General features: G+C 41.2%; 1 protein-coding gene across 1 annotated transcript in view; it reads left to right on the top strand.

Moving 5' to 3' along the window:
• LOC122813840 (zinc-binding protein A33-like) overlaps positions 1-27950 on the top strand; it is a 111013-nt gene that overhangs the window by 72404 nt on the left and 10659 nt on the right. The window contains exons 4-5 of the mRNA XM_044086374.1: positions 20822-20844; positions 22450-22664. Coding sequence (XP_043942309.1) covers positions 20822-20844; positions 22450-22664 — 238 coding nt within the window. The remainder of the gene's footprint in view (positions 1-20821; positions 20845-22449; positions 22665-27950) is intronic.

Below are 27950 nucleotides of genomic sequence, written 5' to 3'. Positions count from 1 at the left end.
ATGGTATGGAACATATATTGTGCGTTGAAAATATGACCTATGAATAAACATTGTGGACAGTACGGGCTGATTAATATCTGGGGTTGGTTTGGAGAATTATATTTGAGTATATATTGACTTTCCAACCTTTGGATTGTTGGACACATATTGTGTTTGCAAAACTAATTTAATTGTCAACAAGTAAAAATCTTTGTGGTTACTTATTGGCCCTTTGGGGAGTTTTGGTCAGTGATGGAATTAGCAACTATCATTAAGGGTCTTTCTTCAGACTCTGAGGACCTGGGCATTTTTGGCCTGGGTTCTGGAAACATTGATGCTGGTCCTAGTGTCCAGGATCCCACTCAAGATTGTAAATTGGCTTTTGTTAAGCTAACTAAGGATCTGATTTCCCTATGGAAAAATGTTTGTCACTTGAAGCTTTTTAGGGCATATCAACGTAGCAAAATAATTCCAAGGGGACTAAGAACCAGGTTACAGCCCATGGTGGCTGAGCCGGATGAGTGCCTTTTAACACAATGGGCAGAAGCCCAACAACAGGTTTATATGACCTTTGTAGATATTTTGAGCAGTTTTTATGAGAGGAAGGTGGAGGAACAAGCTGCCAGTGTACTGGTGACTAGTAAAACAATGGATGGGTTTTCTACACTTTTGTGCTATAAAGATAGTATTGACAAACTTGGCAAAGAGTTGGCGGCATTGGATTCAACTCTTAAGGAGAGAAAGATTAAGAAGTTCACTTGAGATGTCGGGGATTGTGACAGGGGAAAGCCCTTTGAGATGCATCCTAAGGTTAAATTTGGTATGTCCGTAGATACCCCTAAGAGACTGAGAGCTGCACGGCTCAAATCTATTTTGAAAAAAAGAAGTAGGGAGTCAACGCTATCAGGTGAAGACTCTTCATCCAATACGGACTGGAAGGATGGCCACACTGGGGTCTCCCCTGTTCTTAAAAAGAATAATTTAGAGTCAAGTTCTGCCAGGGGTATCCCTTTAGGCATAAGCCCCAGAGACAAGGGGGGGAGGAAGCACCACAAATGCCAAGGGTCTTGGGGAAATTCTTCAAAGGATGACCATAATTTAGATTCTAAAGTTAATAATGTGCACAATATTTCTTCTGTCAAATTGGATGAACAGCAAGTGGATGTGCTAAATAAAGGATTAAGCTTTGTGCCCTTTTTTTTTTTTGTCCAGGAGCATTATTTTGCACAGGACATGGTGAATTTTTGTCGTAGTTTGAATTTAAAATCTTTTTTTCATGGTTCTGAGGGGAATGAGGTGTGTGCTTCTGAGTTGAGAAATTTTCGCTTCAGGTCCTCCAAATTCAATCCACCTATGCTACCCATTGTACAAGCATTCCAAAATGTGGTCCTTAATGATTTACATCTACATTTGAATAAACAGGATATGGTGAAGGATAATTTGGATAAACAGCAGAGATTATGTTTAGATAATCTTATTAACAACAAGGAAATTGTTATTGTCTCTGCGGACAAGGGGGGAGCTGTGGTGGTTCAGGATTTGGAGGACTATGAAGCTGAAGGTGAATGTCAGCTCCGTAATAGCACTCATTACCAAGAAATGAATGTTGATCCAACTATGCAATTTAAACAAGATATTGACCACTTTTTAGATTTGGCTGAAGATGAGGGCAGTATTACTAAAGAAGTATGTTATCATTTGAAGGTAGATTATCCCAAAAAGCAGTATATCTATTTTCTACCAAAAATTCGTAAGGATCCCAAAAGACCGCCCGGTAGACCTATTGCATCAGGCAGGGGCTCTCTGACTGAGCCCTTGTCTGAATTTCTCACTTTATATTTAAAACCACTTTTGTTTTTTATACATTCTAGAATTCAGGACACAACCCAGTTTCTCTCTATCATTTCTGATATGCAATTGGAATCGGATTGGCTCCTATGTACTTTGGATGTCACCTCCTTGTATACCAACATTCCCCACTGGGCGGGACTCATGGCCCTGCAATATGGGCTGGATAAGGCCAATATATATAAGCCTGGTCTTAATACGCTTCTTGTTTGCATGGCAGAAAAGGTCCTGACTCATAATATCTTTTATTTTAAAGATAGATGTTTTTGGCAACTCCAGGGTACTGCTATGGGGGCATCTTTTGCCCCCATTTATGCAGACCTATTCATGGCGTATGTGGAAGAACAGGTAATATATGACACTAGTCATAACATTTATATTAATGAAATGGACATATGGAGAAGATATCCTGATGACTGTTGGTTGGTGTGGAGAGCAGATATAGAATTCTTTATGGAATTTTTGGAATATCTGAATTGTAATATATGGGGCATTGAATTTAAGTTGACTTATTCTAGATCTGATATAATGTTTTTGGATGTCTTAGTTAAAAGAACTGATTTGGACACTCTAGAGAGTGAAACTTTTAGGAAATTTCCACAATTCAATACCCTATTGCATGCTACAAGCTTCCACCCCCAACATGTCATCAAGAATATCCCAAAGTCACAATTTCTTTGTGTCAAAAGGATTTGCTCCAGTTCTTCCACATACGACCATTATAAAAGTGATCTTATATCTAGGTTTAAGAACAGGGGTTAGTTATCAAGGGGGTGACATCACTAGGGCCAACCGATTTGCGAATCAGCAAGATAGATCTGAGTTATTGTCATATAGGGTTCGAGATTCTCAAAAATCACAAATACTCAGATTAGTTACAACTTATGGGAGAAATACTAACAGTTTCATGAACATCATTTGTAAACATTGGTATTTATTAAGATCAGATGATGTTCTGAATAGCTATATAGGGGATCGGTGTCTTTATTCATTTCGGAAAGGGCTGTCATTGGGATTCTTATTTAGTCACTATAAGAGAGTGCATGAAAAGGGTTTACGTTTAACCATACAAACCAGTTTGTTTGGCCAATCAGTATTGGGCTGTTATCCATGTGGCAATTGTACCCATTGTTTTAGGGTGCCAAAATCCCAGAGCTTCACTTCACACAATTGTCCACAGGTATATAATGTTCCATTCTTTGCTAATTGTAATACTACCTGGGTTATTTATTTGGCCCAGTGTAACTGTCGAGCATTTTATGTTGGACAAACGTCCAGTCCTTTTAAGGTAAGGATCGGGGAACACCTGAGTGATATCAAGAACAAAAAGGGTTCTAGCTCTTTGTACAAACATATTTCCAAACATTCGACAGGTATTTTTAGTTTTATGGTCATTGACCATATTAGGCTTCAGAACAAGCAATCCCATGTACTACATGAAATTTTGACCAATAAAGAAAAAATGTGGATCATTAAATTGGGGGCTGTCTTTTCCCCTGGGTTGAATGATTAATTATGAAACATTCCTATTCAAATTATGTATTCACATTTATATTTTATTTTGAGTTATTTTCAGGCAATTGTATTTGCATTATGTGTATTGTTAATTCTGTATTATTCTTTTGTACACTAGAGGGCACTCCAAACCTACAAGATAAAAATGAGATAGCATGTTATACACTAATACTTTTTGCATCAAGTTTAGTTGCTGAAGAAGGCTTTGGCCGAAACCAGTACAACCATGTTGGTGTACTGTGAAACTTCTTGTCTTTTTGTTATGCAATAAATTTTGAATATGCCACAGGAGTCGGGTACTGGCTTTATTCTTTTGGGTTGGACACAGTGTATGGCCATGCACATGTCGTTCATGCAGGGGTTACTTGGATGCAAATGGAAGAAAATGCTAGGTAATGTCAGAAGCCTGTGTAAACAAAATAAAGCAGTTGCATGTTGGATTTTATACAGTGGGGTATAGACACTGCAGGCATAATGGAAACATGGGCAGCACTAAATGGTCAGGACCTAAAATATAGTGGTAAATGGATTCATAGTGCTTTGAAGGAACATGTAAGTGAAAGAGGCAGGAAGGTCAGCAATGTATGTCTGGGAAAGAATAATGCACACAAAAGAAGGGCACTTATGAGGAAGGGTAGGCAGGGGTCTTGTCTTGACCAAGGCTGGAGGAGGAAGGTCAGCTGAGTGTGAAGACAACATTGAATTCCTGGACAGGTTGAACTCCTTTGGCAGATTTGAAGAGAACAACATGGCTGACACAAGGCTACCTATCGGCCAGAAGGAGGGGGGTGCTCAGCCTTAACTCCAGTGAAGTGAGATCTCAACTTAAGTAGGTGAACCCCAGGAAGGTTGCTGGTCCTGATAAAATATTGGGCAAAGTACTTAAAGGTTGTACAGATCAACTATGCTCAGGTCTAACTGATATTTTCAACACCTCCCTTATTCTTGGTAAAGTTCCCTCTTGCTTCAAGGTGATGAATATTGTCCCTCTCCCCAACAAAGCTAATCCAGCCTGCCTGAATAACTACAGGCCAGTTGCTCTAACTTCAAATGTCATGAAATGCTTTGAGAGGCTAGTTAAAAGGTATCTGTTGGCAAACCTTCTGTCCACCTTCGACCCTCTACAGTTCTGTTATCGGAATAACAGATCCACTGTGGATGCTATTTCAATGGCACTCCACCTCTTGCGATCATCTGGAGGGAAGAAACAGCTATGTCAGGCTGTTGTTAATTGACTTCAGCTTGGCATTCGATATGGTGGTTCCAATGCAGTATTAACAAACTTGTACATCTTGGAGTCAGCAAGCCCATGTGTAGTTGGATCCTCGACTTCTTGACAAACAGACCACAGAAAACATGTGCAGGCAATAACACCTCAGGATGCATAATGCTCAACACTGGTGTTCCTCAGGGTTGTGTGCTAAGCCCTCTGTTGTCCACCATCCTCACCCATGACTGTTTTGCATAATACAACACCAATCACATCATTAAGTTTGCAGATAATGTTATGGTCATGGGCCTCATCAAAGGGGAGGATGAAAGCTTACAAAGACAAGGTCTACTCATTATTTGACTGGTGTGCTAAGAGCAATCTTGACCTGAATGTCATTAAAACATAATAAATCATTATAAACTTCAGGAAAAGGTCAACAACACACTCACCACTCATGATAAATGGTGAAGATGTGGAAAGCGTCAAATCTACAAAGTTTTTGGGGTTGTACATTGTGGAGGATCTCTCTTGGACTGTGAACACTGAACAGATGTTCAAAAAAGCACACCAACATCTCCACTTTCTCAGAAGTCTCTAAAAAGCAAAGCTCACACCTACTGTTCTCACCACATTCTACAGAGGAACAGTTGAGAGCATTTTCACTAGTAACTTCACAGTTTGGTTTGGGAACAGTACAATAGCAAAATGAAGAAGGCTACAGAGAGTGGTACGAGTTGCCAAAAAAATCATGGGCACCAACTTACCATCAATGCAGGATCTCTTCTTCGGCGAGAAGCATTAAATATGCATCCAAAATAATTTGTGACCCATCTCACCCTACACATGGCTGGTTTACACAACTGTCTTCGGGCAAGAGATATCGGAGTATCCGCTGCAGGACCACCAAATACATAAACAGCTTGTACCCAATAGTGTTGAGACTTATAAACTCTGATACCAGCCACAATTATTCACAATACGTAGCTCAGCTGAAAAGTGTCAATATCTTTTTTTTTTTTTTTTTTTTTTTTTAATATTCTTTGATGTAGCAATTATATTTTCTTATTCACGTACAGTTGCCTTCTGTCTGTCTGATGCAGATGAACAAAGGAGGACAATCTTAACATATGCAGTCCTACTCCGTCATTCTGCTATGTACAGTATTCTTCGTATGATGGGGGGACTTGTGTGTTTTTGCTGTTATTATTGGTTTATTTAACCTTCTGTGAGTTTTGTACTGAGTATCTTTTTTCTTTTTTTAATTGAATTGTTATACTGTTGTTCTAGTTATCCTTGCTTCCTGTGTACTCTCTGGTGAGTTGATACTCAGAATTTCGTTTAGGCTGCAGTTGTGTAGGACTGAATGACAATAAAGTTTACTTCGACTTTTGAATTGAATAGGGCCCTTTTGTGTGAATGATTGGAGTTTACAGACCATTAATGCAAGAGAAGAGTTGGATAATACACTAAGGAACAGGATTGCAGACGTAACTAAGGTAAAAACAAACCATAGCCACGAGCAGTAATGTGGGAAGAGTCTTCACCAGTGAAGTGAGATGAGTCCTTATGTAAAAGTACAAAATAATGCAAGATCTGGACGAAACTTTACTTGAACAGAAAGTAAACTCCCTGTGAGAAGGAGAACATTCTTGATACTGCCGTAATGTGAGCAGCATGATGGGGCACAGTTTAGAATAATACTAGGCTTCAGTGGTCAGTCTACTGTAATGGTCAGTGATCCTCTGTTGTTGCCAGGAAGTACAACGGAAGAATGGCAAGCTGTAAATATATGAGGAAGACGTCAATCTTTCTTATTTTGTTTGTTTCTTTCTTTCTTTGTCCAGCTACTGCCGACTTCTGGCTCCTATGCTGTAAATTACTAAATTCTTCTCAGTGGCACTAAATATGGGACATACTTTGCGCATATCCCTTCATTAGGTGACTGTCCTCCTTTTGCGCATATCCCTTCATTAGGTGACTGTCCTCCTTCTGCTGAACAAAGTCTCATGGCTGTCCAGCTATGAAACCGCCTTGTAACTTAGTAGTGGACATGCTGGGTGATACAAGAGTGGGTGGGTGTGCAGTGGACATTGTAAGGCAGTTGTTCCCTCCTACATAGCACAATCACCGCTAGTTGTACAAGCAACACCACTGTCCTTGGCTCTATTCCCCCTTGCAGTTGCAGCATGAACACACACCCTTGCACTTCTCCTGAACCTTCCCTGTAAGAGGAGCAAGTATACAGGAATGGCAGGAAATGAGTGTCCATTGAAATTCAGAGGTCCGTAATTGTGATCCACTGTACTGTGAAACTATAGGTGTGAATGAGGGGGATACATACTAAGTGTGAAAACTGTGTTATCTTTGGGTCTCTCCCTACTCTGGGTAAAATGGTTCTGAGGATAATAACTTAGTTGCAAGAATCTGGTGGTGAATACCCCACAATGGAGTTAGAGTGATCCTCCCTCAAAGAAAATTGTTTTAAAGATGTGAGTTTCATAAGTCACTTCTTTTTTTGTTGAACTCGCAATTTAATTTTAAGCTTGCTAGAACTTGCAGTACCTGATCTGAATCTTCCAAAATGGAGCTTCAGGAACTGAGGAAAATAATTAAGAAATGTAGCTCCATCAAGGAGGTATTAAAGAAAAGAATAAAATACTAAGCAAGAAGAAAGAAGTATGGAATATTTGGTGAAAGAAAAAGGTGTGAGATGATACATAACAGGAACACACAATAGTTATATAGAAAATACTTTCAGGATGTCAGAAAAGGCAGCAAAACATCATATGAGATCCTTGTGGGAGACTGCTGAAGGTGAGGACTATGACATAAGAATCCTTCACACACACATTAAGGAGTAGAGTGAAAAATCATCAGAACACTGAGTCGGTGTAAAAGGTGTATGTGTGTGTGTGTGTGTGTGTGTGTGTGTGTGTGTGTGTGTGTGTGTGTGTGTGTGTGTGTGTGTGGGTGGCAGTGGGTGGGGGAGGGGGGGTCTAATTTTGCTGAGATCAAACAGAAGTGCTGAATAAATTCTTAACCTCAGCATTTACCAAGGGAAACTGGGGCAGTGCATTGTCATGGGAATGTAAGGAGGATATGGTCTGGGCCTGAGAAATAGAGGGGAAGATGCATACAGAAGAACTAGTGGATGAACTGAAGGGACAGTTGAAGGTATGGCATCAGGTTTAAATGAGCTAATTCCCTCAAGTGCTGAGGAGCTTGCAGTGATGTGTTATGAGCCACTGACAGAACTCAACTATCTGATCTTAGAGCCCAGGATAATAGAGACTGTTAGTCTCTTACATGAAGATAGCTCTGGGAAGTACCTGGGAAATTACAGACCTATTAGTCTCACCTTCAAAACATGAAGGGCTTTAGGCGGAATTTTGTGGAGTGAGCTAGCAAGTTCCGAGATGATGAGATGGGGCAAAAATAGGTCTCGTCAGTGCAATATGAGTGAATTCTCTAAAACTGAGGTGGAACTGGAGATGTGTGATGTGCCCCCTCTTCATCAAAACCTTTGACATTTACATCACAGGAGGTTAGTAGGAAAAGTAAGGGGGCTGGAGGTTGGGGCAAAAATGTTGTGAAATCATTCTATGTTGCGGAATTTATAAACAAAGGTATGGCATCCAAGTTCAAGGAAGTCATTGTTCCATTATATTCAGCATTCATCAGACCTATCACTGAGTACAATGCCCCCTTTGGTATGCATCTAACCAGGCATATCCAACAATTGGAACATCCACAGAGGTTCCTCACTAAAAGAATACAGGGCATAACTAATATGTCCTATGCAGCCTGCCTCAAGGCCTTATCCCTGTATTCTGTCTCCTACAGGCTTTTAAGGGGAGATCTATACCTGACATACAGAGCATTGTCAGACCCCACTCTGATGGACCTCCTGCATATCCACAAAACAAACAGTACCAGAATTACCCATTCTAAAGACTTAAACCTTGCCTGTGATATAAACAGGACCTGCTGGAGAGACAGGTATGTATCACAGAGACTACCCCATGTATGGAAGAGGCTGCCCATCCATGTGAAGCAGAGTTCCTCCCTAACCCAATTCAAGTGCAACTTGGACAATTGGATGGGAATCCAGAAATGCATCCCTGGTTTTGGCACCTATTTCTCTAACGGACACAGGTCACATGTAAATGGTTCATCTCCCAGGCCCATGCTTACACTTATCAAGGGTATCAGAACTTGTCAGAGATTTGGGATGCATGGCTAGGCTTAAAAAGGCCCTTGTGGTTGTTAGCCTAGTAAACACCTGTGAACCTATGATAGATAAGACACTCTCTAACTGAACGTATAAGAAAACATTTAGAGAGCTAGTCTCTAGAGAACAGTAAGTAACCAGAAGAGCACTTAAGAGCTCAGTGGTATGACAGATCGTTTTTGATATGTCTTCATTAGGTAGTGTATTGGAGACAGAGAGCAAATTTACCTTTTTTACTGATGACACCAGCTTTGGAATGGTGGTAATGGAATGAAGAACCAATCTCAGATAACACCTAATGTAGCTTTCAAGGGTGGGAGATGGGTGGCAGCTAGGTTTAATGCAGAAAAGCCTGTTGTAGTATATTTTTATGAAGTCCAATGAAAACACATTTGCTAGGAGGTGTAGAATTGGGAAGACAGAAAACAAAGGAGGAAAAAAGTCAGTGCATTTTAATTGCCTACTGTCCTGAATCATGCATGACAATGTGGAAGATAGAAAAGTCCAACAGGACTTTGGGGTATGTGGCTAGGGAGTGGACATGAGCCCCTGTTATGACCAACCTACAAGCCTCACTTAGTTCTAAACTTGAACAGTGCTATAACAAAGTCACCAGATACGCTTCCAACAAACCTTATTGTACCCAACATTGCTTAGCACTAAAAACACTTAACTAGTTTGAACATTTTTACCACCTGTGGTATACTCAGCTCACCTTAACCCATAAAATCATTCATACCCCATCCTCCTGCCTAGCAGTTAGCCCCCTTCTGCAGTACTATCTTTCAGATCATCCTCTTGGTCAAATAATAAACAACTGCTTACCATCTACAAACCACAAAGGGTTGCTGGGGTTGGTCTCTATTCCAATAATGTATCTAGAACTTGGAATAAAATTCCTATGTCAAGCAGGTCTGTCATACATGTTCACCATTTCAAACCATTACTAAAAGACTTCCTCTCTGCCTCCTGGCTTTGTCCCTGCTCCTCATCGGGGACATAGCTCTTTAATACCCTTCATCACCTTTCTTATACCTCCCTTTAAAGGACTAAATCACTTAACCTGCTTATCCCCTTCTAATACGTTGTATTACTATACTTTTTAAACTACCACACCTACTTCTAATTAGCATAACTAAATTTGTATTCCTTCACTACTTCTCTGTTAACATTCAGACTTGTTCATCTCCTCTAATAGCTCACTATATTGTATTTCTTAAATTACAACTACCTGTCTTATATGCTACTCTTTTTTATCTGTAAAGTGTCTTTCAGCATTTTAATTCTGCAGAAATTGCTCATGCTGAAATTTCCTTCAGCAAGTCAACATGAATCCATTAAATAACTTCCATGGTAGGCTATAAACATTTAGCATATTCAATCTACCCCAAAATATGTTTAAATAGCACCTCACCAAATTATTCAATTCCAGCCAGGTACAGAAATTAATACTAGCCTTTGTACACTATCATTAAATACACCCCTTAGTGCATCATTAAACACTAATCCCCAACATACCTTTTAATACCACTGCAGCCCTTGGTGTCAGCTGTCCCCTTTCAAGTGAAACCTATGATAAGGCCAATCCATTTGTGTAGCCCAGCTCTGACCAAAAGCCTGGGTCTTCAGTGATTCATGTTTGACTAACAGCCTTAGCTACTGGTGATTCTGGTTTTCCCTAATGACCTGTGCCTCTGGTGACCCAGGTCATACTATTGTTCTGGGTTTTTAAGAAGGTTGACCAAGAGGAGCAGTTTCAAACTGAGTAGCTGGAGATGTAGTATATGTTCATGAGGAACTGGCATGGGCATGAAGCATGGTGATGGGCATCCCCACACACAGCAGTCCAGAAAAAAAGAGACCAGGCAGCTGTCCTACTTGCTAATTAACACATCCAGAAATCTGCTGAAGGTCATACCTACAGGCATGGATCAGGCCTAGAAGCATGTGTAAATGTGCTAAAGTAGAGGTTTAGCAGTACAGACAAATATGCCGAAGGACATTCACTGAAATGTACATAAATGTACCAAAGAGTTCACTTGGTAGCATTTTGGTAGGTATGCATAGATGGATATGTAGAGAAGAACAGACAGAACAGTTCCTGTGGAAACGGTGGAAAAATGTAAAGTAGCAACCACCAAGATAGTTTAAAATTGATTTATTACACAGTCCAAAACAAATGTAACTTGAGCCCTTTGGTTCCTGACCTTCCACCTTCTGGGTGACACTGCCTTATGACCAGCTCTTAGGTGTCATATCGCGGAAAGCCTGGACCTCCCCAGACTCAGTGGAGCCCATCCCGAGGAGGCCAAATAAATTCATGACTGCACCGGAAGATAAGCCCTTTCTTACCAAAGGAGTTCCCGTTGATGTTATGGTGGTAGCAGCGGCCACCACGAAGGAGTTGTCCGAAACATCATGTAATATCCATCCTCCTAACAAGGAGTCCAGGACAATGGATAGGTATGGGAAGCGTACCTTCTCTTCAGTGGCATTTACTCTAAGATCGCTGAATTATCTTACCCATTTCACTCGTCTTCAGAGGGATCTCCTGAAGGAGTTGGGAGATACCCTTCAGGGTTAAGTAGCTCCGGGATCCATGGATAAGGTTTCTGCGCAGCTCTCCACCCTTACGTCGATAGCTAAGTCCTCCATGAAGCTGATATCATATGCAGCTGATGAAGCGAGTAGAGCAGCCGCAGCAGGAATCTCTCTCAGGAGACATTCTTGGATGCGTCTTTGTAACTTCACTGAATCCTTTAAGTCTTCCTTCACTAATGTCCCCTTTGATGGTTCATCTATTTTTGGACCTCAGGTGAAAGAGACCTTGATCAGGTGCGAGCATGTAGGGAAAACCTTATCTGCTGTCTGAGTCCGTTTCTCCCTCCCGTCTAGACCCTATCCCAAGGGTAATACAGGAGGGAAAAATGTGGTTCCGTAAATCCCAAAAAGGTTTCCCTCAGGCACAAGGTCAGCCCTCCCCTAGAGGCAGAGGGGGAAGATATAATGGAAGATGCCACCTCGCGGCAGAGGAGGTCCACAGCACCAGGGAGATAGAGAAACCTTCTCTGATCATCCCTTCCATCGATACCTGAGGGGTTGCCCGAATGCCCATCTCTGGAGGCAGTCGGGAGTCGTATATCGCTGTACCCAAGCGCCTGGTTAAACATTTCGCAAGATCGTTGGTACACACTATAATATCCAGAGGTTATCTGATCCCCTTTGCTTACGACCCCCCGGTAAACCGGTCTCTACCAGACGTGCCACCCATTCAGCTAGACCGTGCAACATCAGAGGTCATCTCATTGCTGCAAAAAAAGAGTCATCCAAGAAGTCCCCACAGAACAAATAGGATCCGGAACTTACTCTCGATTCTTTTTAGCTCCAAAAAAGACGGGACTGGAGATCAATTCTAGATCTCAGTAGACTCAACAAGTCCATAAAGAAATCAAAGTTCCGAATGATCACTCTGCAGGTGATATTTCTCTTTATCGGGAAAGACAATTGGATGTGCTCAATAGATCTTCAGGACGCGTACTACCACATCAAAATGGGCAGGCGCTCCAGGAGACACTTACGCTTCCAGCTGGGAGCCAGTCATTTTCAGTTCCGAACACTGGCCTTTGGCCTCACTACAGCACCCAGAGTGTTCACCAAATGCTTGGCAGTGGTAACGGCTCACCTGAGACGTCAAGGATTCAAGGTGTTTCCGTACCTAGACAATTGGCTCCTCACTGCTACCACCAAGCATCAACTCATCAGAACCAGGGACGAGACTCTATCCTTGTGTGCCAGTTTAGGCATCACAGTCAACCTAAAAAAATCAGCCTTATCTCCTTCGCAGCACATTGTATTTTTAGGTTCAGAAATCGACACAACCTCCATGTCAGCAAGACTAACACCAGAATGAGTAGAATCACTACGCAACCAAGTCAGATCCTTACTAAACAGTCACAAAGTTCAGGCCAGGGTAGTCCTTCAAGTTCTAGGGACTATGGCTTCCTCCATTCTATTAGTTCTTCTAGCCCATCTGCACATGAGAGTACTTCAGTGGCTACTATTTGCCCAATGGTCAATGCAGGATCTTCCCTTGTCTCATCAGATCCTTATCACAAACACCTGCAAGAAAGATCTGACATGGTAGTTGCATACAGAACAACCTCTCTTAGATCGTCCACTTGTTCCTCCCCAAGAGAATGCAGTTTTGACCACGGACGCTTCCCAGATTGGGGGGGGGGCATTATCTGGGAATGATGGCCCAAGGTACTTGGCAGAACCATGAAAACCACTTGCACATCAATGTTCTGGAGATGAGAGCAGTGCTCTATGCATTGCAAGCACTTCACAGCTCTCTTTCCACCGGAACAATTGTGATTCAGTCAGACAACATGTCTGTCGTTTGGTACATAAACAAGCAAGGAGGAACCAAATCTTATCCGCTTTGCCGAGAGGCCTTAAGAGTTTGGAAATGGGCGATGGACACTCAACACTTTCTGGTAGCAGCACACATCCCGGGGAAATGCAATGTGATAGTAGACAAACTTAGTCGAGCAATTCTGATGCCTCACGAGTGGTCCCTGAATGCAGAAGTTGCGAAAGAGATCTTTCATTGATGGAGCCAGCCTTGCTGCGACCTATTCCCCACACACCTGAACACCAAATGCAGCAGCTACTTTGCTCTAATTCCCCTTCCGGGGATGTCACCAGGGATGCTCTAGTCCACGATTGGCCCCCGGGACTTCTTTATGCCTTCCCACCCTTTCCTCTCATCCCAAAGGTAATACAGAAAGCAAAACAGTTGAGGAGTACCCTGATCATCATTGCTCCTTACTGGCCTCGACAAGTCTGGTTTCCCTTCCTGTGGCCCTACCTTTTGGAGGAACCATGGATTCTGAAACCATCTCCAGACCTCCTGATTCATCAGTTGGGGCAGTTCCATCCCACCATCCACACCCTAAAATTGATAGCATGGCTGCTCTAGTTCCACGAGTAGCCAGGTGTGTTTCCCTCTCTCCTTCAGTCAAACACATTCTGATTTCTTCCCATAAGCCTTCCACTTGGAAGTTATACTCCAGCAAATGGAAAAGGTTCTCTATTTGGGCTGTAAACCAAGGCTTAGATCCCTATACAGCCCCCATAGAATCTATTTTGCCCTTCCTTGCATCCATTTTTCATGAAGGAGCTGCAGCCGCTACAGTCAGTTCAGTTAGCTGACATTTCTAATTTCCATTTTGGCTTCATGGGAAATCCCATCATGTCACACTCTTTGTGCAAAACCTTTTTGAAGGGAGTTCTCCTTCTCAGGCTTCCAGTCAAACCACCATCAGAACCTTGGGACCTGAACTTAGTTCTTACATCATTAATTTCTGCACCCTTTGAGCCCTCTTCTTCATTGGATCTGAAATTATTGTCTTGGAAAACACTATTCTTAGTAGCTATAACCTCTGCTAGGAGAGTCTCATCGCTGCAAGCTCTTACTATTCAACCTCCTTATATTGTTTTCCACAAGGATAGAGTCTCACTCAGGACAAACACTTCCTTTCTTCCCAAGGTATGCTCAGAACATAATCTTAACACTACTGTGTTTTTTCCAAATCATTCTAATAAATCTGAATACAGACTACACCAGTTAGACATCCACAGAATTCTCAGGTTTTACCTACACAGGACTAAAGAATTCAGAAAATCAGATCAATTATTTATTTCCTTTTCAGACAAAAATAAAGGCTTGTCTGTTTCTAAGGTTACCCTTTCAAAATGGCTTTCAGATTGCATTTCCTTTGCTTATCAGACTGCTGGCAAACAGTTACCCAACAAAGTAAAAGGCCACTCTACAAGGGCAGTGTCTCCTTCATGTGCCTTTAGATCTAGGCTCCCATTTTATACTATTTGTGCAGCAGCTACATGGACAAGACCACATACATTTGTCACACATTACAAATTGGATTTGGTCTCCCGGGACAGGTCATCCTTTGGGTCCACTGTGCTGAAGAGTATCTTCGCTTGAGCCACCCGGGATAAAGGTGCAAGGAACGCTGTCCTATCCAGCAAGAATTATGGCGAGATAAGACTAAATAACATAAAGAAGTTATGTACTTACCATAACGTTCCATGTTTGTAGTCCATCTCGCCTACATTCTTGCGTCCCTTCCTCCTGTCCCCTTCTTGTTTCTGGAGGATCTGGTGGACTATACTTATGCTGTCTGACCTGGTTGTAGTTGTTGTCCACCTGGCATGGATAATGTTACATAATGTTTTGTCTGTATGTACACAGTTTTTTTTTTGATAGTTTCATAATTGTTAGGTACTTATTGCTTTCTTGCAAACAAGATCTGGGGAATTGCCGTGAGGCACCATGGGATAGGGGTTAGCCTCGAGCCAGTAAAAGCTCTCGAGCTTTAGTATCGGCCAAGTCAGTGCCGAATATCGGCTCCAAACCCATCTAGCAAGAATGTAGGTGAGATGGACTACAAACATGGAACGTTATGGCAAGTACATAACTTCTTTTTTTGGAGGTATGGTGGAGCATTTCTATAAGTAAGTTTTGCAGCAAAAGAAAGAAAGAACCAAGTGCTTATAGGAGGTCACATACCATCCTGTTGAAGTTGGCTTAGAAAGTTGAAAGCTGAATACGAGTTCCAAATGGCCATGGACACCAAAGGCAACTACTAATCCTTCTTTACTTATGTCAGCAAATTAAGGAACAATACCCAACAATGTTCTGAACTGACCTATAATGACATCAAAGTTCCAAAAGCAAAAAACTTAGTTTTACCCTAGCTGACAAATCTAGCACTAATCCCCCCCCCCAACTAATATCAGTGCCCCACCACTCCCCGGGCCCTAGTAGCATCAAAGATATATATGGAAGAAGTCCTGCCAGTCATGTCAAAAACTACAGACACCACATCTGTATTCCCAGGTAATATATCCGGTACCATGATTACTAGCATTGATTGTGGAGAAACAGATATGTATCTCAGAGAATTCCCTTTCTCTTGAACAGGCTTCCTGTCCATGTGAAACTAAGTCCCTCCCTAACCCTATTTAAGCATAACTTGGACCATTGGTTGGGAAATCGAAAATTCGCCCCTGGTCTGGTGCCTGGGTCCCTGGGTCCCTGATGGACAGAGGCAGTCAGTAAATCATGTCATAACCAACAGTCACCCCTATATAAATGTCTAAAACATACAACTTATGGGGCACCTTTGGGTTTCACATCTAGGCTTATAAAGGTGCTAGTGGTTGTTAGCCTAGTGTACAGCTATTAACCTACGGCCTCTTAAAGCTTTTTTTTAATCTCTTAAGCATTAGCCTGGCCACCAGCTACATCCCTGTAGCCTTGAGAAGAGCAGCCATAATGTTCTACACAAATGGTATCCAGCCACAGACCTGGGTAACTGTATAGCCATCAGTCTTTCCAGTCTATGCATTGTGAAGCCACAGAATGTATCATCACAGAGGTCATGTATGATAATCTTAGCCCTGGACCCACATCAGTTACTTTTTACAAGTTTATGAGGTTAAGGTGACAGGGTCTACCTTTGACAAACCTGAATTGAAGTCTAGATAGTGGTTATCTAATCCATAATCCACACTGTGTATCTGGACCTGACCTGGCAATGTGGGTATCATTAACAAACTTATGAATCTGAATATTTTTTTTCAATAAACATCTTTATTAAATTATCACATATGATATAGGCAATCTTACATTTATATAAATGAAAAACAGATAACATTGACCCCACTGTAGTTGCAGACATTACATCACAGGCACCATTGAAACAACTATAGTTGCAAACGTTGTACATCACTTTTAATCTATCTAGTCATTGTCAGTTAAACATTATATGGCTCATTCAAATCCTGCCTCTTAATCCTCATTCCTTCTTTGCATATATTGTTCCCACAATTCTCATTATTTTGTATGTAGTTTGCTCTCTCCCCTGTCTAATGATCCCAGTTCCAGTTGTTTTATCTCTGTTACTATATTCACTACTTCTAATAAAGTTGGTCTAGACTTTGATTTCCATTTTCTAGTAATTGCTTTTTTGGCAGCCACCATAATTAGACTCAGCAAGGCCTTACTATGGGCAATTCTGATTCTGTGTCATAGCTCAAAAAATCATCTCCCCAGTCAATCCAATCTGCTCACCCAGCATCTCCGGCAGAGCAGTTAGGGAATATCTAAACTCGGCCAGCTCATTGCACTCCCCAAAAGTATGTTCCCAGCCACCACTTTCTTGCCCGTCACACCTACATGTGCTATCCAACTGAGGAAAAATTCTTTGAAGTCTACTTGGGGTATAAAAATACCTATGTAAATACTTCCAGGCAAAGATCCTAAAGCCTGTAGACTTTGTTGCATATTTGGGAGATATACATACATCCCCCATTGTCCCTTTGTGAATTGCTTATCCAAACTTTCTTCCCAATCCTTTCTAAGCCCCTCTGATTGATTCTTATAATTATCATGCAATATTTTATATGCTCTACTAGTTATTCCTTTTTTAGTGGCAGCTTCTGTTCTAGATTATATTAAAAGCTCTACCAGTGCTGGTCTTTCATTTAGAACCCCTCTATTTCTTTCTATTTGCCTATACTCTGATATCAATCCTTGATAAGGAAGACCATCCTTAACCTGCAGTCCAAATAAATTCTCAGCCTTTTTCCATTCTATTACCTTTCCCCTTCTAGTTATTTGCGCCCAATACATCTGTTCCTTTGCCAGTTTTCTTCAATAAATTCTAGCCTCCCTTGCCTTTTGTCTGTATCCCTGACCACAGTCATCCCTATCAGCAGAATCTCTTTTCTCCATTCTTCTGCTGGTTTAGTTCTAGAATGCTCCGTGTTATTTTATTAATGTAATAGTCAGTATAATTTTTGTTGCACTCCTTAAGAGTCTGCATCCAAAAAAACAATATTTCCTTATTTCTTGAGCTTTCCCCTCTATCATCATCATTCCTTTCCACTTTGAATTACAGTTTTATGCTTGTGCTATGTGTAAGAGACTTACATGTGTTACTCTAAAATACCCCCTCAAATTGGGTAATCCTAGTCCGCCTTGTTCTTTTGGAAGAATTGGATTATCCCACTTGACCCTTGCTGTCTTCCCTTCCCAGATAAAATGCTTCAACTCTTTTTTTTTTTTTTTTTAATTGCTATCCACAGCTTCTCCTCTGGTTGAAAATAATATGCTTGACCTGTGTATAAGAATAAAGGGACTAAAACATTTTAATTGCTTGTATCTTAATATCCATATCCATATAACAAAGTTTCTAGTTTCTCAGTTTTTGTATTATCTTATGGAGTGTTCAGGCTAAAATAATAATGATCTTAAGACTGGCTGCCTAGTATTTACTTATGAACATGTGAACCTGTGATGAAAACTGCATTCTAACTGAAAGGAGGCTAGTGCTCACGTCCACAGGCATGCTTTTGTTTTTAAAGAGGCTCATGGTGTAAAAAGTGAAAGAAAACACTAGGGGAAGAAAAGCAGGTCTGAACCTGCAAACAAACTGTGTTTTGTGGCTGCTATTTACTTGGTACACTGACCACTGGTTGTCATGCATTGTGCCTGTAAGTGGTCATCTGTTGACCACTGCACTTACATGGCTACCAAAGTAAACAAGTGCTAATTCCATACATTTAGCAGGGGTACAGGTAGATGTGTAGTAGAAAGAACAGAGACTGCATGTTCTGAAAGACTGCAGAGTGTGGCATAGCAGGTTACAACTGATGGGTAAGGATTATGTGCTGAGAAGGGCTGGAGAGTTTCAGAGAGAGCAGTTATGCTGAAGGCTATTGGCCAAATGGCATTATGGACTTTGGGATGCATTGAATGAAAAGAACACAAAGAGCACCACTGTGTATGAGAAATGAGCTTTCATTTGAAAAGTGTCTGTAGTTGTGGCTATGCATCTCAAAGTACACTAGAGTATTCATAATATTCATAAACATGTTATGCCATGGCATATAACCATTGTGCAGTTATCTCTTTGCATGCCGTCCTCACAGAAGTGCCGTCCTCACAGAGGTGCTGTATCTAGAAGAGAAGATAAGCACCCCAGTGTCAGATTGCATTTTTATGCAAGCAACACAGCTCTCTGCACATGAAGTGGTATGGACTAGTATCACACCACCACCAATATACATGTAGCAGAAAACACCCCACTCATTCTTACCCATATGTGTCTGTGTTTTTCTCTGAAATTCAGTCATATGAGCAGTACCCTTATACAGTGCTAACTCATTTATTTATGTTGTATATGATACATTTGCAAACACTAGGGAACAACAGGTGACATAAGTGACATGGGGTGTATTTTAGCATTGTGGGGAATGTTACTCTTGGCAAAATCTGGTAGATGAATGGTAGACTAGAGCAATCCACATTTGAGGTACTGGATGGGTTGTGTGGAACATTCTTAGTGCTGCATGTAACTGTGGCCGTGATGTGAATGCATTGGAATTACCCATTTTTTGGAGACCTGCTATGATAGCTGTAGGACCGTCAGCATGGCAGTCCCAGACTGCATCAGAATGTTATGATATACTTTTGTTTCACATTCATCGGTGAGAGAGATTCACAAATGTTTCTAGATCATTGCCCATGCATGCAGTGTATAGCTGATTTGCATATCACTCATAAAAAGGGAACTGGTTCTGCGTCATCTCTAATTGATGAGGGATTGTCACTGTCAAATTATTGGGGGCAGTGTGTGTTAATTTGCATTACCTGTTTCTCTGCACAATCCAAAACTGCTGTGCTGACTGCATGTTAGAATTGACGGACTAATTGATTTTAATTCAAGTCATTATCTTTCCTTGACAGCTGCTGATTATACTGTACTCAGCAACAAGCCACCTCTTGACTGATTGGGTGTCAGGATCTGCATTTCCATGCTGCTAGTCCACAGTTGTAACCCTGTAGCTTATGCAACTTGAGTCAGTGTGTACAATAGTGCTTCTGGCCTTATGAACTGTTTTCAGAGACTACAATGCTTATTTGTATCGATTCACCATTACTGGCCCTCTTCAGGTACACAGTTGTGTGCAGAGACTTGTGCAGGTGATTCATTCATTTTTGTGAATTTCACAGGTATCATGTATGTGGTTTGTAACACATACCAGTCATACTAACATGCATACCATGTTTATGTATCCCTCAAGAATTTAGCAATACATGCGTTTTGAGTTGGGAATAAGGGTTCATTAACTGCAGACTACAAAGAAGGGTTTCCTTCTTCTGCACTGCAGTAAGTGCAGACCAGGTGACTGGGAAAGGTTTGTACATGCAGTTAAAGGAACTTAGGTCTATCCCATGAACAGTGACTTTCAAAACGTACATTGTCTTCATCTAAGTCTGGTGGGGCTCTTTTTAAGAATTTCACAAATATATACTTTCAAAGTGATTGATAATACATTTACGTAACTGTGAACAGTTCCTAAAAACTGTTAGTTCATTACTGAACCTTTTTATATACACTACATGGACATGCTTTGTTTTAACCACTCTATGTGCTAAGATTGTTATAGTTTCACATTGTTTATTGTTATAGTTTTAAATTGTTTATTGCAGTGGGCTAATCCCGTTTGCCTTCCTACAGCCTTTTGAATTACAGAAGATGCCACTGTAATGAGGCATATAACTACTGATTAATAATTGTATATATTTGATATCTGTTTTACTGCAGATATATACGTTTTCTAAAGCCTTACATTTTTCTTCTGCAGCCTAAGGTTAGCATACTTTTAAGTACAATGTTAATCATGCCATTTGTTTATTGCAATTCTAAATAAATGGCTGTATATTTAGAATTGTCATTTTTAGTGTTTTACCAAAGCATAATCACTGTGTTGTACTTTCTTTTGAGGAAACAACATAATGAGTATAGGAGGTAAAAATGAATGTTGAAAGTAAACCTTTTACCTTACAAAATAATAAATGCACAAAAAAATAAGATAATCAGATTTGCACAATGATGTTTTTTACAGCTTTGTTCTTTTTTTTTTTTTTTCATCCTGTACAGGGGATCAGGTCTCTAATAAAAAAGTAAGTATCTTGTTTTTTTTATTCAGTTGTTTTTTGGGTTTTTTTTGCTGTGGATTTTCAGGTTTGGGACACAAAGGACCTCAACTCCACCAGAACATCATCCTCCTGGTCTTTCCACCCTGCTGTTATCTTTGCCTATATACCTGCATCCTCACTTTTGTTGTAGTCCCACACCAGACAGGGCCATCTTCTTCAGAGCAGTCAACCTCTAGCAAACATAGTCCAAGTAGGACATGGCAAAAATCATTTTGAGTGAAGTCTGTAGCCTGACTGTGGCCTCAAGTCAAAAGTAATTTTTCTGTTATTTTAGGTTCTCCTTTTCAACTGCTCTGGCTTTGTTTAAAATGTAAAATTATGCCATTACACATGAAATGAATTCATTACAGTACCTATGCACTTAAATTATGTCATCACCGTACTGGTGTGCATGAAACCAGATAGCACATTGAATAGTGTAATGTTTTCATCACAACACATGTACATTTGAAGTGATATTATCACAGCAACACTGTGAAGGGATTTCATCACTCCTCACAGCACCCTTCCATGTGAAGTGATGTCACTGCAGCCCTAGTGCATATGAAAGTGATGTTATCACAGTATTTGTGTGTGTGGAGTAGCATAATCACAGCACCCCTGCATGTGAATTGATGTCACTGGAGCCGTAGTGCATACCAAAGTGATGTTATCACAGTACTTGTGTGTGTGTGGAATAGCATAATCACAGCACCCTGTATGTGAAGTGATGTCACTGCAGCTATAGTGCATACAAAAGTGATGTTATCACAGTACTTGTGCATGTGGAGTAGCAGGTTTACTATCAAAATATCGACATTCGTATACATGAACGGTCGATATTCTGAAAATGATGTCATCCTGCATGAATACTAATGAGTTAAAATGTCGACTCAGTTAATTGACATCAACAGATTCAACATTTATATCAAAATTCGAACATAATGGCAGCGTAGGTGCAAACGTACGTTAAACACTTACACTGTCATTCATGTTTTACCAGGGGGGCAAGCCCCCCCTGCAAATTAAATATTCTAACTCTGAGATTGCACTACAGTGAGCAAAGGGATACATTTCCCAGTCCGCACTGTACCACGACTCTACTCAGAACATCGAGTTCATATCAACGAATGCACACTTGCATTCGCTGATATGTAATCTTGATCTAACGTTCGGCAACACAGAAAGTCAACTAACATTCGACTTTCCGCGTTCGCTGAACCAATGTTCAACATTTTGATAGTAAACCAGAGTAGCATAATCACAGCACCCATACAAATTATTTGATGTAATGATGCACATACTTTTCATGCAGCTACAGAATGTCTTCTGCCCTGTTTTCCATTTTCTAATGACCACAGACAACTCAGAAACTCTCCCTATCCCTGACCAGTAGGAGAGATACTACCAAAGAAGTCTGTCCTTTCCTCTCTGGTTGGACTTTTGTGACCTCAGTAGAGTCTTTGATCACTGGCATCACATACTTGTGTTGTAGTTTTGTTCTAGTTTGCTAAGTATATACAGTGCAGACTCATTGCTAATAACTGGTGGCTTTCTGGTGAGGAGATGCTGATAATATTCTTTTGTCAGGTTATCTCAAGGGTTAGAGGAAGAGAAGACCTCTGTGAAGGCAGAAGCCCAGAGTGATGAGAAGGAAGCAGATGTATCACAAGACAGTAAATACAAACCTGGAGAATCTGAGGAATGGAAGTGTGAATTAGTAAACCTAAACCTGAGTCTTGGAAAGTATAAAGGCCCTCTACAGTACATAATTTGGAGAGGAATGAAATCATTTATTAGCCCAGGTAGTGTAAACACTTAATTCCCAGAATTTTAAACACTGTTTTAACTTTGTTATTAAATGCTGTTGTGAAAAGAAAATGTATGTTATGCCAGCAAAACTACAACAGAAAATTTGCAGTGTACAAGTATTTTTACTTTGTGCAAAAATGCCACTGTTTTTACCCTCACTGCATAGAAAGAAAGCCATTTGCCTGCTTTCTGAGGGCAGGCAAAGGTAGTTTGCTTTGTAGAAAGTTGACTGGAAAATGAAAGTGTATGGGGTTGGGTACAAAATGTTGAAGTCTATTGGAAAAATAACCTCCTATCATATAATTTAGTCTTTCAATGGGCCCCTGCACTGGATAGCAGGAAATATATTCACTGTGTCGAATGCTTTTAATGTTGAAGTACAGAAGGTTGAAACAAAGACCATCTATTTTACTACCAGCTTTTACAGTAGTACTAAATAGCCGTTAGCATTTTGTATGAGATCATGGTACAGCAGGGACCGTTTTTCCCTTTTCCCACTGTAATGCGATCTTTAAATATGTGACCCCCCCACCTCAGGCAAATATATATTAACAAGGAGTGGGGGGCACAGTTCCCCATATGGGTGAGTGGCAGGAGGGCTTGCCCACTCAAAGATGCTGGTTTTAGTAATTTTTGGTGTAGTGTGTTTCGAGCATCTGTGGTCACTCTTCCATGCTTCAGTGTTCAAAGCATTTGATATAGTGAATATATTTTCTGCTATCCACTGCAGGGGACCCACTGAAAGACTAAACAATATGATAGGAAGTAATTTTCTATCTAATGAATGTATTCTGATGGCAGTTAGAGGTTTCTTTTTGGAAACCCACTTCTTACTACACTTCTTTTATTCTGCAGATTTCATCACCTGTGGGCATATGTGTCCTGCTGTCACATGTTGTGGTGTTATAAGGTGTAGGAGGGTGCATCCAGCCCCATACTTTCCCCAGACCTAGAGAATGTACAGCTGCAAAACATAATAAACAAAAATATAAAATTATACAGTTGACAAATTTAGAGAACTGTCCATAAGGTGAGCGGAGTCACAATCCAAGAAATGGGGGTGATGGAAAGGAAGTAATTACACAAAGTAGAAAGTCCTGTTGAAGATCAGCTGATACAAGGAGTACTTGGATATCTGTGATATCTGTTACTTCTTTAGGTCCTGTGCAATGTGTAATGATTGAGAAGAATTACAGACAGTACCAGAATGAATTCAGAGAGAGGGAGGCAGGAGCCAGATAGGCGTAAAATGAAAACTCGGGAGGTCAAGTCACAGAGCACCAAATATTCTAAATATTGCCTATTCACAGAATCATGGTCCAAGCACAAGAGTGAATTAATGACCAAGTGATCATGGTACAAATACGAAGAAGAGACACATGCTTGAAACAGGTAATGGAAGCAGACGCACTTCTGTTTGAGTGACCCTTTACCACACTTACGAAGGGGAAGTTATTTGCCCTGGAAGTGGTTGCTGTGATTCCAGGGAAAAACTTTAAGGAGTTACTAGGAGCTAGTCATCCAGTTACAGAAACAGTAGATGAGCCTTCTGTTGTATGGTATCTGTCATCAAGGTGACCATAATGGATCACATTGTTTTGAAAAGGTATTGATCCAGAATGAACTGATGGAATGTCCTTAAGGGTCCCAGACAGTGATGTGCCAATAAGCATTCTTCTTGCCCCTGGGGAAGCAGTGAGCTAAGTTCCTTAAGAGGCATTTTCCAGAATGGAGTGTCTGATATGCATGTTGAAATCATTAAGATTCACAATAGGCTGGAACTCCCATCTTCTGTGGAACAAGGAAGCAATAAGAATGAACATCTCCTACCTCTTTTAAAAGATGGAAAAGATTGTGTAGGACCTTTGAGAAGCAGAGTCTGAGACTGCTGCAGGAGCTGTGTGAAGACTGCTTGATTTTAAAAGGGACCTCTTGATGGAGGTGAACCTAAGATCTCCAGTATAAGGCTGTTTGATACCCCATGCAGAGCCCATTTCCCCTTAGAGATGTTTATGCAAGCTGGAGCAAACCCAGAAAAATTATCTTTGTGAGCAGTCCTATGTGGGTGACAGTACTGTCCTAACTGCAGGTAGCATAGACAATTAAGGCATTGTGCTGTTAATGAACTGCTTCTGATAGGTAAAGGTACAGGATTCCATTCCTTCATCCCCCTTTGCTTATAGTGTGACTCCTGAGCAACTCACTTAACCAGACAGTGCTCTCAGATTGCCACTAAAAAGGAACTTTTATGTAGTGGGCTTACTTGGTTAACAACTAGATTAAAAAATCTACTACACACTCTTTTGTAATGTCTGCCATCTAGCAGATGTGGCAGTGGAGAGACTGTATGAGAAGGCCCCCTCCTTTTGAATGGCCTGCGAGAAGATGAGTTAGCCGGAGGGTCATCATGGAGATCATCTCTGTAAGTCAGCAGTTTCTTCCTTTTGTGCTAGTCTTCGCTGATGTTCTGAGACACTCACAAACAAGACCTTCCCATGGAAAGTGGCTTTCATAATAACTGCCTTAGCTGTTCTTAAAGACACTGAAGCACAGCTACACCAATCAGTGTAACACAAAAGATGCTGCTGTATTAGCCACAGTTTCTGTACAGTAAAATATCAGAGTGGGCATTAACCTTCAAATAAAATATCGTTAGAGCTAGAGTCCAAGGAAGTTCCCAAACAAGATGTAAGGTATATAAAAAGGATGTTTATTTAGCGATTTCGTCCTCACACAAACAGGACTTCATCAGAGTGAGCATTAATGTTGTCCAGTTAAAGAAACCATAGATGAGCCTTCTATTGTATGGTGTCTGCCATCACAGTGAGAACTTTGGTCAGCAACTGATCAAGTGGATAACCCAGTGAGGAAGTAATCTTAAAGGTCTTCTCTAGAGATTTCTTGATCCCAGAATCAAGAAGCTCTGACAGCTTTTCTAGAGCATGGTCCACCAGGAGAAGACTGAAATTGAGATAAGTGAGACAGAAAATTCAGGGTATTAAAGTCCAGAATACCAGAGACAAATACACTTTGGTGTTCATAGCTTTACACTCCTCATCTGGGTGGCAAGTTGGCATACTGTGGTCTTTTGCACCCTATACTGGCCTGAGGTCACATAAGAGTGTCCCCTAGAATGCTTAGAAAGGCACGCCACATTTGAAAAATATCTGAAAAAAATCAGTCTGAGGTTAGTTTTTAAAAGTCTTTTCCCTACAGAGTTCCTGTTGTCATGACCACCCCAAGTAATTCAACTCTTCCCTTGTGAGTAATTTCAAAGGCTTATGGGTGGTCTTGCATTATTATATAGCAAGGTTGTAAGGGTGTGACCTACTCACCTTAGTCCCCACCCCCAGAAAAGGTCAGCCTACCATTCAGCTAGCAGTTCATACAGGCATGCAGTCCATGTGGGGAGTCTGCAGCCTCACACGTTAAGACTGCTGTACTGTAGTGGTGACTGGGAAGTCAGCAAATCCAATTTTGTTTTTTTTTGTCTGTCTCAAATTGTGGGTTATCAGATTTAACCCAGACCTGAGGCCAGCATCTCAGACTCTTCAGCCACAAAGCACCACCTCCTCTACCCATAATACACTGCCCTCACTGATGCTTTTCAGATATCGTTTGACACTTTTGCATCCAGACATAGTCTTTGAAGCTGCTTCTATTGGGATATGTACTTGTGCATTTTTTGCTATTTTCTCTGCCTCTTCTAGGTTTAGTTTAGATAGCCTTATTCATAGGGCCTTTCATTTTTTTTGATAGAGTCTCTTCAGTTTCTATCAGTTCTTCTCCTGTACATGGCTTTGCTGCCTTATTCTTTCCTGCTCTCTATATAAAAAAACGAAGTAATAGTAAATAATATTTCTATACTTATAGATATTTTCTTGTAGGTTTTGTATTATTAGATAGTTGCTCTTCTGTGTTTGACTTTTAGGCCCTGTGGTCAAGAAGTAGGCTGCAGGCTTCAAGCTTCAAACAATGTGTGGGGTGTGGGCATAAGCTTGCCACTCCCCAAGATATACAGTATAAGTCTGTATACTAAGTGTGGCCCACCTAGATGGGGTGTGTCAAGTGTGCTTGGTCTTTGGGCCCAGAGCCCTCACAGATCAGAGGGCTACATTAGTGTTAAAAGACTTTCTGACACCTACATCTGTCTCTTCTTCCATTTCTTCTTCTTCTCCCTTTCCTGCGAAAAAGTCAGGAGAGAAGAAGCATGATAAAGATAGAGAGAAAGAAAAAGAGAAATCAGAAAAATGAAAAAGAGAAAGACAAGGCAAGTACTCCTCTGTCTCACTGAAAGGTCAGCCAGATCCAAGGGTCTTCTGCACCTCCAGCTCCAGTTTTGGGTGTGCCATTGGTGGTCCCTCAGTGACGACCACCTTCTGCAAGGGTTCTGAGCTCGAAGTCTTTAGGCTCACCAATTATGAGCATTTCAAGCCCCTTTTCGGCAGCTCCTACCTCTGGTAGGCTTCGTTCCCCCTTCCTGCCAATAACTCCCACTCCAGAATTCTCAGCAGAGCTGTCCCCGACTCAGATCCAGGCCTCTCCATTTCAGCTTTGAGAGTCTGATCTAATGTCTAAAGCTTCAAAGTCATCTTTGATGGCTTCCTGTAGGTCTGCCATATTTGGAACAATGGATGCACACATTGTTACTAGCCCAGATGGACCTTAGGGTTATCCCTTCTTCCTCAGCTCCAAGGACAGAGTTTCCCCCGACCTTTGGCTCCAGTTTTCTTCCTGTTGTCGATGATGACTATTTGGTTGTCTCAGGCACTGGCTCCTTCAGAGATATGTGCATCTCAGAGCCAAAGCTTCAGGGATGACACCCTAAGGTTAGGATCAACTCTCAGGCTTTTGGAGCAGTCCCTTCCTTTGGACGCTTAGACCTTAGATAGCTTGGCTTCAGTCTCATCATCAGACCTGTCAGTGTCAGCTTTGGGCACTGGGCTGTTTTGGACCTACGGATCTCTGGGTAACCGTACCCTGCCATCCAGTCTTGGCATCAGCTTTCAATGTTGTAGAAAGGATCCTTTCTTGTTCTGAGACTGGGGTTTCTGTTGCTAAGTCAGACCCGTCAAGGTCCTCTCATCCATCTGGTCCTTCGGGCTCACATCAGTTAACTTTCTGTCAACCCATAGAATTGGCCCTCGAGATGTCCAATACTATGGAATTCCCAGCTTCTTCATCGTCTCCCCAGAAGGCTTATGTGAAGAGCAGATGCAAGAGGAAGCATCTGGACTGTGCTGAGGAGTCACTTAACAATGGATTATGACCTCAGTGAA

This window comes from Protopterus annectens, chromosome 10.part0 (genome assembly GCF_019279795.1).
Source record: "Protopterus annectens isolate FY-2018-M chromosome 10.part0, PAN1.0, whole genome shotgun sequence".
NCBI classification, from domain to species: domain Eukaryota; kingdom Metazoa; phylum Chordata; order Ceratodontiformes; family Protopteridae; genus Protopterus; species Protopterus annectens.
The sequence above is the reverse complement of the archived record's forward strand: the minus strand, read 5'-3'. Positions and strand labels throughout refer to the sequence as shown.